Raw genomic sequence first — 12,674 nt, 5'->3', positions numbered from 1 at the left:
CTTGCCTAGCTGCTCGCTTGCCTCTTCCACCAAAAACATATTAATGCATGTAGTATGTTATGGTTGAGAATAGAAAAGGACAATAGAAGTAAAAGAAGAAAGGAATTCAAAATTGATAGCGAGGAAGATTATGTAGTTTTGCAAGTAAGAGTGATTTAAGATCTATTCTTGTGCTTTATATTCTGATAAATACACGAGCCACATTAATGGCAAGAATTAAGGCATTGATTCAGGCGAGGAGAATGCACAAATTTCCTTCTTGTATAATGCATGAATCCATCTGTATATTAATGGTAGGATTTGGTGCATGAATCCAGCTATACACCAACTAAATTAATAAAAGTAAATAAATAAGGCAATGAAATGTTGGCCTTTTGACATTGGGCTTTCTACCGGGATGTAAAACTAGGTGAAATGTAGTCGAATAATATTTACTTATTAAATATCAATGGCGAGGGAACAAAGAGTGTGGGGGAGAAGATTAAGTGCTTCAAGAGTGAACCAGTATATAATAGATATATTATAAAATAACATTTTAGTATAAAAAGTATCTACTAGATATATTACAACACAACATTTTAATATAAAAAGTATGTCTCGCCTACGAAAGGCACACTTCACCCTCCACCTTGCATCTAGGCTCTAGAGGCTTTTTGCATTTTGCACCTTTTTTAAAACTAAGATTCACATGATAGATTCCTATAAATGAGCAATGCTTTTTTCTGATGAAGATGTGTGGCTAGTGCTGAATATTTTAATGAAATGAAAACCCTAGAGAGCTATACATAAGTTGATGACAAGACCTTGTATTGCTTCATTGTTAATGTATTTACTGTATGAAGACAAATCATTTTGAATTCAGAAATCAACGTACAAAGGATGCAAACAGGACAAAAAATTAAAACCACAAACATCTGTAATTTACAGTAAAATATTCCATTCCCCAAAAGAAAACCTCACAGCTTAAAATACGTCGATTGCATGTAACCCTTTACCTTAGGTACAATCAATCACAGATCTAAAGCTTCTGTAGATACAAGAAATAACAAAGACTCCGACAAAGTACAGTGCTTTCGGCATATTAAATTGCTTTTGCCACACAACAAGAACTAAGTACTAAATAGATGCAAGTACTTCAAAATGAAACAAGATCAGCATTTCCAATTTGATGTCAAACTGATTGATAATATTACCTACGAACAAGCCTCGACCCAGTGTTACAAGACTAAAAAGAAATCAGTGTCTGGTGTCTCCCTGCAATAGGAACATAAAAGGCAAACAGTTTTACAAATAAGAAACGTGTTACTGTTATAAGGATTAGGATAGGGTTATAAATTGAACTCACAAACAGAAAGCTCCACTTGCATCTGAGAGTACAAGACAACCTGGTACTGCTGGATTCAGGTGGGGGGGGGAGGGGAGGGGGAAACTCCAAGCAAGACAAATTTCTATGTGAGTACTGAATATAATTTCATGCGTAGCAATAAAATAATGTAAAAGAGGAAGAAGATATGAGGGTTTGGTTAAGGAGGACCATACTAGCAACTTGTAGGCACTGGATAACGTGAATGGTCCCATTTAATTCTGTAATTCATCGTTTTGCAGCTAAATCTGCACAGTGAATAACATCAAAAGCCACGCTTTGAATCCACTAATTGTATTTAAAAAATTAACTGACATAAATTAATCATATTAATAAATAGGTATAGAAAATAACCATACGACACAGTCAAATCATCAGTAGACACACCATCTTCACTTCCTACCTCCTGCAGTCAAATTCGACTCCTCTACATACAAACCAATGGTAAAGATAGAAGGGGACGTAAGGTTATAAGGGAGAAAAAGGACAGAGAATACATGGAACAAAAACAGGCCGAGAAGTGACCGAAAGGTCAAATTCCGGCACTGGAAGCTGACAGAAAGACAAGTGAGCACACAAAAACAATAGTATAGCCTTATACAAGTGCCTCTGTATGCTCACTCTCTTCTGTCAATTTCTATGTCCCGTAGAATGAGATTTTGAGGACACAAAGAAGGTAAAAATATGAAGAATTAAAGAATACAAAACGAAAAGTGAAGCATTTGTCATATAAGGAAACAAACCCAGAGTCAGATCTGAAAATACAACACCTACGATCCATGCCGTTTTCAGTAAAAAAAATGGTTTCAAAAACGATATGTTTTAGGGTTTTCATTCCTACAAAGGTAAAAAAAAACAAAACAAAAAACCAACCCTGGTAAGAAACATAAGCTAGGAACTGAAAGAACCCAAACCCCAACACCAGGACAAGAAAAAATAAATAAAAAACTCGACCCTTTGTTCATCGTCATCCACATAGTCTTTATTTTCACTTAACTTTCAATCTCTCTCTCCATCACGCAGCACGCACAGTTGTCGGACACTTACCCAAGTGTCTTTCACAATAATCTTTTTTTGTTTCACAGAACAACAAATCCAATAATAGTGTCGATTAGTGACGCATCAACAGAAAAACTCAAAAATGAAAACAAAATAGTAAAAACCCCAATGACAGAGAGAAAAGACTCAGAAAAACTAAGAGCACTGGCGAAGATACAAGAAACAAAACACTCCCCACTGCATATATATAGGAGTAGGACAGAATCCGTCCTAAACCACTCGGCGAAAAAGATAAAAAAAAAAAGTTACTGTGTGTTGTGAATTTATTGGCCGGTTGACCGTCTGATGCGTTTCTTTGTGTTGATGGAAATCAATACCGACCGTCAGATCAACCGGAGCAGGGTACTTTCGTTCGTTATTGGTCTGGGGCTTCTTGGAAACAGGGATGATTGGACTGCGTCATTCGGGGACAAAGTTGGGCGTATGGGGTTTATCAGTTACTAGTATCCTCCACTGCTTGTTTTGGGTTGAGGTTCGTACCAACCGCCATTATGACCAATCAGATGCTTTGCTTTCCAAGTGTATAGTTGTCTTATCGTCAAAATTTGTGACGTGACAATCACTGATTTGGTGCTCCTTTTTGAGTGGCTCTATGTAACTGGCAAGGTGGTCTTAATTAGGGTTTTCATAAATAAGCACCAATTAGCACTTCGGTTGACACTGCCAATTTATGTAAATTAGGTCAGTCTTCTAAGGAGGTTGAGATTTGGAATCGTGATGTTAAGGATTATTCTCATGGATTTTGTTAACGGCTTGATCCTTTTTATAATATTAATGGATTGGTTTTTATATGGAGATCTCAACTCTCAAGTATTACCTAATAAAAAACCTTTTTTCAATTTAATATATTTTTACATGAAGAATATAGTAAGTTTTTCAGAGAATGTTGTTGGTGTGGAGAGCATAATCATTTTATTGGAGGTTGTCTGAAGAACACTAAAGGAATTTCGAGTCCTCCACAAATAGTAGTTACTCCACCTCAAGGGTAAAGGACCTAATAAGGTGCAGTCCAATACTTGAAGTATATCTAGAGGTCAGTTTACTGCAATGACTCATCAGAAGTATAACACCCTAACGCCAATGTACGTTCCAAAGAGGAGGAGGATTCTTCATATGTTATTGCATTTACTTTTGAATTGTTTGATTTGCATCGATGGATCTTGGATTTGCCATTTTGTTCATTTAATCTGATTATGGGATTAGGGTGGCTAAATGAGCATGAGACATAAACTGATTGTATTTAAATAATTTATGAGCAACCCATATCTTAGTAACAGAAAAATGGATCAATTATCCAATTTCCGTAAATCTATCCTTATACTTTGAGATTTCACAAATGTGTTTCTCCAACAGTTTTAATTATTATATCTTGAGAGAGAAGTTCAATTTAACATTGATTTGTAACCATAGATTGATCCAGTCTCAATTGCTTCGCACCTACATGGCTCTGATAAAATTAAAAGAACTCAACGCTCAATTTCAAAAGTTTTTAGATCAAATTACGGGTGTTACAAAAATTTAAAAGATAAATAATAATATTATTATTGTTAAGAAATAAATTGATGTTTAGCTTCATAGAGATAGAGAGAGGATTTGTTGATTCAGTGTAAATCTTGTAAGTTTTATATATATATATATATTTGGATTGTCTAATGAAAAAAAATTTGTTAATATTTTTTGATATAGTAAATTATCAATTTAATAGTAAACAACGCAGAGATTTTCATGAAAAAAAAAACAATAGAATCATCTTTAAATTTAAAAATTCTAATATTGATTATTATTTTTTATTCATTCAATAATATTCAAAATAAATAAATTTAAAATTATGTAAAATTATGTAAAGATAAAGATAATATGCATGTTACTAGACGACTCCCTCAAAGCCTCCAGAGCCCACCTTTTCTTTTTCATATATATTAATTGAAAGCTAACAACTTTCCCTATAAATTCGTTAATGCCACTGCATTCTTCTCTCTGCTGCACTGCACCACCTTTGTTTTCAATCTCATCCTCACTTTCAATATTTAATAGTGGGATTAATTTAAGAAATAAAAAATGCATTTTTTAGAACGACCTTGTCATTAAAATAAAATAAAAACTCATTAACTCCCCGTTTCGTGTAACAGATTAAATATAAAATTTAATAAAAAAATCATTATCTTTCATAACCATAATGATGCTAACATTTTACGTTTTCCTAGGGATACCAACGCCATTTCACTATCATGTTTACAAAGCTCCATCTCCTTTCTTGTCTTGTTTCAATGCTCCACCCAATTGTAACCATAAACATAGATAAATACATTATTTTTTTATTAGTATAATAAATTTATAAAATTTTAAATATTTAAAATAAACTATTTTAAAAAATATATTTTAATTTTTAAAAAAGTAATCATCCTTATCAATCTATTTCGATCCTTCCTTGATCATAAATATACAATACTTGTAACTTTTATGACTTTGTATATATCACACGTTCTCTTTAAAAGTGTAATATACTTTATTATAACATTTAATCTGTTAATATTTTCATCGTTATCTTTAGTTCAGAATATCTGTTGTAGAATCATTGTCCTTCGTTAGTTGAACTCGGTTAAGCGTACCAAGCATGTATAAAATATAATTTTCACACCTCAAAATTTGGATTAATATTTTAGTATGGATAAATTATAATTTTTATTGGCTTCAATTATTTAATTTTGGAATAAATTGAATAAATGCGAATTTTAAAGATATTGAATTATCTTGTAGTTTTACCAACTTAATTTTAGTAATCAATTTTCCTCAAATTCTTTGTTTTAGAATTCTGTTTAAAGTATAATTCCTATGTTTGTTTTATTTCAAATTAGTTTTTTATTATATTGTTTATTTTATATTATTTATTTATTTTAATTTTAAAATATATTTCATAAACTATCTATTTTAGAGTTGATTTTTAAATAGGACTTCTATCTTTATCTCTATATTTATATCTATATCTATATCTATCTCTATCTCTATCTCTATCTTAGTTAAATTTGATCTGATAATTTATAAAGTATTTTTTTCTAAAGCCTATATATTGCCACAAAATAAAGAGAGAACAAATGCATTATCTCCCTCATTGTTTTGTTTCAAATTCTACGACTATTAATTTAGTTAGCTTTTCTAAGATCGCGTGACCTTTCTTCACTAAATCTTCGATTCAAGATTTAGACCATAAAAGTTTTTGTTTGTTAGTATATTTATCTTTATACGATTTAAGGTGTGTGTCTTACCGTGTTACAATAGTTTTAATTCTATTTAATAGTTTTTATGTTGAATCTGAAATAAATAAATTATGGTTGATGTCGTGATGATGTATTTGAATATTTGTGTGTCTCTATCTAGTGCTAAATTGTTATGTGATAATTGTTTGACTTGTTGAAAATTGTATTTAAGCATGACTGTTTTTTGATATTATTGTATTAAAATTTAATTTGGATAAATATGTTATGTGACACGTGTTATATATCGGCTTGGAATTTATGTTGTGTATTCAGATTTTTGAAATTTATGTAAATGTTTTTACATTCAGATCATATCAGAATTTATATATGTATATTTTGATGCCTTACACATGGGGTTGATATTGATAGCGGAAGTTCAGTGTATTCATCCGAAGGGGTAAATTTCACTTCGAATTCAGTGGCCTCTGCCTTTGTGACAAACCCCACTTCAGATGTTTTGTTGTAGTTAGAGTGGTTTTGGTGAACATACTCTTCGGACAGTGTGCGGTGTATGGGCGCATTACATTTGCATATTTATTCGTACCATGAATATTATGACTCGAATTGTGATTATGCTCGTTGATTGTTTTTCATTTATCCGCACATTTTGACTTCATTGAGCTCTATACCTCTCTCTCTTTATTTCTCCATTTCAAATATTTCAGGATATTAGCGATTGACATCTCGATGATCGGAGTCTCGGATTTAAATTATATTTTGATGAAATATTTTTCGATGAAGTGATAGTAATTGTATACTTTTTTTGTAATTTTGATTTAATATCTAGTAAATTATTTTGAATTAAATTTTGGATCACTTTCTTGATCAATGTAATTTTCACAATTCAACCATAACATCTAGGCCTGATCATATGGGTTATAATCCTAACATACTATATGTGATATCCACCTCAGATTCTTGAGGTCTTTTAAAAAATAGTTTTCTTTTTATTGGATATAAGATGGAGGGCTAAGAAAGTGGAGCTGTTGACGTAAGAAAAGTAAGGCATTGTAAGGATTGGATCATCAACAAATATTCAGCACTAAGAGCAATTAACTCTGTGGTGTTTGGGGGGGGGGGGGGAGGACAAAAGAAAGGTCACAATCGCCAGCTTCATGAACCATATGACGACTTTCGTCCGCTCGATACGTAACATTTCACGTTGCAGTAAAAATTGACTCATTATAAAGTGAACCAAACCACAAAAACCGCTAATAATAGTGAAAAAGAAAAACAATTTATTTTTATTTTATTTTCTAAACTAATAATCATAATAAATTTTATTAAAATAAATAATAAGAAATATATATATATATATATATTTATAAATTTATAAATTTAGAGTAAATGATATTAAATTATAAAAATAGTTTTTTCTAAATTAATATACTTCATAAATTAGTCATTAAAAGTAAAATAAATAAGATCATATAATAAAAAAATTTAAAAATCCAACCAAACAACTCGAAAAAAATATGATAATAAGATACAAATCAACGGCACTATTAGTGATGAAAGATAAACACCATTGGTACTAACCTAAAATGCATATAATAACGACAACACATTAACAAACCATCATCTATTAATAAAAGAGAACTAGTCTAAGATCCAAAGCAACGATAGATCATTAAAATAACTAAATAAATATCAATTGAAGAGATAACATCAAATTCAACTCCGAATAAAACATAATACACGTTATAAGAATAAACAAAGAACGAACTACAAAAAAAAAATCATTCATATTTTTTATTAGAAAAAAGAAATAATAACTAAACAAATATGAAATAATAATATGTCAAAACATTTTTTAATAATCTAAAGTAATTATAAGGTAATATATATTTATAATATATTTTTTAATTTATTGACAACATACATACATTATACATATATAACTACTCGAGTTAAAAGCTTCAAGGAAAACAATATTTTTTTAGCCACGGAAATCACTCAATAAATTTTAATATTTCAAAACTTATGGAAAACATATAAAAGGAAGGAAAGAAAAGGAAAACTAAAAGTTTATTATACAAATGAAGAGTCAAACATTAATATCTTGATACCGATAATTTCAGACTAATGACATGAACCGATATAATTTATTTCCAGCTCTAAACTTTTTTCCGGTGAAACATAAAGAATCTCTAATAAAAAAAAGTAAAAGGAAAATTTCAGCAAATGAAAAACGAGCTCCTAAACACACAATTTCCCTTGAAATTAATAAAATTGACGGTGTATCATTTTGTATTTATCAACTTGGGAACAAAGGAGAAACCATTTTCAATGACGAAGACCACTCTAGTGGGGAACAAGTACGGATTGCGGCCATAGCCACAAAGGCTAGCTATATGTCACGGACTTAATCGCAGCCCAAGTTCGTGACATTTAGCTATCAAAAGAAGAACATGTTAAAAGTAATATAATTTGAGTATGACCGCATATGAATATGTGGGAAGGGCAAAAGCTGATTGCTTAACTTTATTGGAGGAGTACAGTACATAGGTGGGCACTCGACACCCAAACTTTGTTGGGATGGCACAGTAAGTCAACCGGTTAGGCTCCGAATCTGCATAAATATTATCATCATAACTATAATATATGCATGAATAGTGAGTACATATTGAGAAAAGGTGGTAATGGAGATGCAAATGGTGTGTCAGAATTCATGTGGGTAAAGTAAGGGATGAATTAAGAGGGGATAGCGTCTTTATCAAAGTTTAAAATTACTATATATTTTATTTTTCATGTATTTATTATTAAATTTTTATATTCACTCACTTAAAATTTTATAAATTTATTATATCCTAAAATTTTATAAATTTATACTTTTAATATAATATTATGTGCATGTAGAGTAGAGCATAGAAATCATTGCCACCTTAAATATCATTTACATAGATGCTTCAAAGCTAAAGAAAAGGGAATAACAATGATCCATTATTTCATCTTGATTAAGTATTATTAAATAGTTTTGATTGCATTAATTAAAATTTAAAAGTCTAATTACAATTAATATTAAAAAAATAATAAATATTAAGCGAAAGGGTAACTTTTACCCCTATAATAAACTCAGTTTATTATTTTTACCCCTATTATATTTTCGCATCAATTTAACACTTGAAGTTGTTCAATTGTATCATTCTATACCGTACACCTGACTTAAAACTCTAAATTTATTGTTTTAAGTTAGGGTTTAAGATTTAGGATTTAGAGGTTATGATTTAGGGTTTTAAGTTAGGGATATGATATATAATGATACAATTAAATAAATTTAAAAATTAAATTAATACGAAAATAATAAATTAAGCTTACTAGCATAAAGGTGACCAACCACGCCATTAACAAACGGGGCTGGAAGAGTTTTAAGTAAGTGTTCAGAAAAAATACTTAGCCCAAACATTCATTGGACTTTAACCAAATTCAGCGGGCTGGATAAAGAAAAAAAATATCCCAACGAAGACATCGACTGAAAAATGTAAAAACAAAATTCTCCCCATGACCAGGCAATAGGAGCAACAAGATAAAATATATCATCTCAAGATGACCCGACAACTCAGATTACTTTTACTTGTCTCAATTTGGTTGTTAATAATCCTCTCTCACTTCTTATTTAATTTGATCTCTAATTATAAGTTTTACATATTAAAATGTGTTTAAATAATATATTCGTAATTAGGGTCGGATGCACTTGATTTTTTTTAGAGTCAAGTACATACATATTATTTTAAATAAATTATTAAATATAATTTAATATATCGAAAGAAGAAGAAAATATAAAAAAATTTACATATCTATTTTGTAGATCCGTTATTATTTATAATCATATAATATTTGACGAGGTGAGGTGCTAATAAAATTATACACAATGATTGATCTTACGAAATATTTTAAATATTATGAAAATATATAAAAGAACCATCGAAAATCTACGAAATGTGTAGTCCTTTTATGGGTGTAGGATTAAATTAAATAAATTTATTTTTAAATTCTATTTGGAGACTCGTTTTAGGAAGATTTATTATTTGCAATAAGAGTACAGTACGAAGTGTAGAAGCCATTTCCAATCCAAAATATATTGCCTTGGTGACTTGGTCACTCTCCTTTCTCAGCCACTGTGTACTCCTTCGCGGTCACTCATAAGGCTTTCACGGTTAGATCTTTTTTCCTTTCCAAGTCCAAATAATATGTTTTTGCCTTTTTCTCTCTTCATTTCCGGATCTGCTTACGACATCGTGAAGAAATCCTTTTCTGCAAATTCAGCATCAAGCTTCAGTTTTCATGTTTTGAGATTTGAATGCGCTTATGATTTGTTCATAGATCTGGGTTTGGTTGTATTTATATTTTCTTTCATTTGGTGTAGCGGGAATCTCAGCATTTTTCAGCTACCCAATAGAAACGAACTTGGGAAGTACGTCTACACACATGACAGAGTTAGACCTGTGATAGAATCGAAAATAAGAACTAAGACATTACAAGACAATAACAACTAAGACATTACAAAACAAGTCCTATTCTTGAGCTTGACAATCATCGTGCAAAATAGACAACAGAGTATTTAGTTTGTGTTCTATTTTTGAACATCTCTAATGTTGTGATCGCCAATCATACCAAATACTCGGGTGGCTTGTCATAGATGATAAAAGGATGTAAATTCCAATTAAGCAGTGTGTGTATAAAATAAATGCTTAGGGACATGCTTTGAATCGTCCAATTAGTGATGAATTGTTTGCTTAAAACTTTTTGAGTTAGTTTTAATCTCAGATTATCTTTTCTCATTCTCCCCTTGAATTGCTACTTGGATAATTGTAGGTTAATCAGTAAAAAGAAGCTTAACTCTGAGATATGGAAATAGCTTTTATAGCATTGATTCTAGCTGTATTACTTGGAGCTTTTGTTTTGATACCTCGACATGGTAAATCAGGTAGAATTCAAGATGCTCGTGTTCGTGTTATACAGTTTCTTTACATAGCAAGTAAAAAATTAACTAAAATTAATCATGCATGTTGTTTCCTGTTGGTGCAAATTTGTTTCATTGCAGCCCATAAGAACAAGGTTAAATCAACTGTCGATGATCCTAAGGTACATATATGGATCTTGGGGAACTTTGAAATTCAATTTCCCTTTTTTGCAGTTTTTCAGAGTTCAAATCTCGTATGTTGTGCTTTTATAGCCAAAAGACTATGAATTCCAAGTTAGAAGTGATACATTTGATAGTATTTCTTGTACGCTTAGCTGTGTTATTAATACGGAGGCATGCTAATCAATTCCGAGATCTTTTGAAATACCATTTTTCTCCTCTTAGGCATTCAAATCCTATAGTAAATCAGAAGTTATGCTACATAATAAGAGGACAGATTGTTGGGTCATCCTTAAGGACAAGGTAATTGGTGATTTTGGCATGTTGCTGGTTTTGGAACTCAGAACTCCTTGCCATACTAACATATCTCGATTATGGTTATATCTAACGATTGCAGGTTTATGATGTTACCTCATATGTAGAGGAACACCCAGGTGGTGATGCAATCTTGGCACATGCCGGAGATGATTCAACAGAAGGGTTTTTTGGGTATACATTCGTTCCTTGTTTGGAATCGCATGGAAAATTTTGAAAACTTCATATTGCCTCTTTCGGTTTGTCTTCTCTAGAATTGATTGGCTGCAGTCTTGTTTTACGTAGGCTTGGCTCTTATGTAAGACTAGATAGTTAATGCATAAATTGTCCGTTCAACATCGAAAACATCCATCAAAGTTTGTCATACTTGCACATAATTAAGGTTTTTTTTGGGTATACATCCATTGCTTACTTGGTATTTTCTTCTTTTCTGTGGAATGCAATAGGCCACAACATGCAACTCGGGTTTTTGGCATGATAGACGATTTCTACATTGGAGATCTTCAGAAGTGATTTGCAAGCAACTGTCCACTGTTGGGTTGCAAGATTAGGGAGAAAAACATTTCTTAGGCCTGTGTGTTAGCCCACTGGTTTAACCTTGGTATGTGCTTTTTAGCTCATTTAGTCCCTTTTTAGCACATTTGATTGTCGAGTTGAATGCACTATTATTCGAGGTTTAAAAGATTTTATTGCTTCATATTGAAATCGACATTGGCAACGCCAATAAGATGTTCGTTGAGGTGGTACAGACCTTGCCTTCTTACCGTTCGAGATCAAAGTGCATTTGACGACAGGGATTTACCTTAACCATTCTCGGCTCGACAATGGCGAATCCCTGTTCAAAATCCAACTAGCGTAATACATCATACCAATGTTTCATGTGCAGCAACCAAAGGATAATGATAGCTAATAATCTACTAATGGGATTAAAACAAATACCATTGGCATTGTTTCGCCATTGACTATATACAAATATTTTGAGAGAAAATAGTACAATGATGGTAATTATTTTTTTTAGAAAAAATTAGATAAATATACAGATATTCGTGCGTGTATAAGTTGGCAGCACGATCTATGAATAGGGAGCATAGTAATGATTGATAAAGTGTATAATAATTGTGTATGAAGAAGTGGGAAGCACGATCTATGAACAGTTATTTGATTAAGTATACATCTCTTTTTCTATTCTCTTCATCCTTGTGTATGCTTTAACGTTAATGAAATTAAAATTCTAAACACGATATTTCGCCAGGACAAGTGTTAGCATTTTATCAATTCGTTTTGGCCTAATTATGAATTTAGTCCCTTTACTATGCCTTAATCCTTTTACTTCAATTTGCCATACTTCAATCCCTTTACTTTTATAATGTTTTTAATAGGTCCAAATTAATAACATTGCTAGTTTCTATCATTAAACTAATATCATATATATATACTTTTATTGTCATTCGATCATACAATTAAAATCACGTAAAAATTTAATCATACATGATTAAATGATTATAAAACTTCATTTCAACTGAGTGTTTATTCTATTTGTTAATAGTAACAACTAGTTTTGTTATCAATATGAATTAAATAACAACATTAAAAAGGAAGA

The 12,674-nt window shown here is 31.1% G+C and overlaps 1 protein-coding gene across 1 annotated transcript; it reads left to right on the top strand.

Moving 5' to 3' along the window:
* Window positions 1-10,448: 10,448 nt before the first annotated feature.
* Window positions 10,449-11,639, top strand: LOC120117559 (cytochrome B5-like protein). The gene is made up of 5 exons (XM_039137819.1): window positions 10,449-10,603; window positions 10,721-10,761; window positions 10,985-11,062; window positions 11,157-11,248; window positions 11,521-11,639. The coding sequence occupies exons 1-5, from the start codon at window positions 10,525-10,527 to the stop codon at window positions 11,585-11,587; spliced, it is 357 nt and encodes a 118-aa protein (XP_038993750.1). The 5' UTR covers window positions 10,449-10,524; the 3' UTR covers window positions 11,588-11,639.
* Window positions 11,640-12,674: the final 1,035 nt, after the last annotated feature.

The sequence above is a fragment of the Hibiscus syriacus genome, unplaced genomic scaffold (genome assembly GCF_006381635.1).
Source record: "Hibiscus syriacus cultivar Baekdansim isolate YM2019G1 unplaced genomic scaffold, ASM638163v2 tig00110321_pilon, whole genome shotgun sequence".
NCBI classification, from domain to species: Eukaryota; Viridiplantae; Streptophyta; class Magnoliopsida; order Malvales; family Malvaceae; genus Hibiscus; species Hibiscus syriacus.
This window is presented reverse-complemented; position numbering and strand designations above follow the sequence as displayed.

Coding starts and splice junctions, on each gene's coding strand:
- LOC120117559 (XM_039137819.1), top strand. CDS start 10,525: ATGGAAATAGCTTTTATAGCATTGATTCTAGCTGTATTACTTGGAGCT. Junction 10,762..10,984: donor CAACTGTCGATGATCCTAAG/GTACATATATGG, acceptor TTCTCCTCTTAG/GCATTCAAATCCTATAGTAA. Junction 11,063..11,156: donor GGGTCATCCTTAAGGACAAG/GTAATTGGTGAT, acceptor TAACGATTGCAG/GTTTATGATGTTACCTCATA.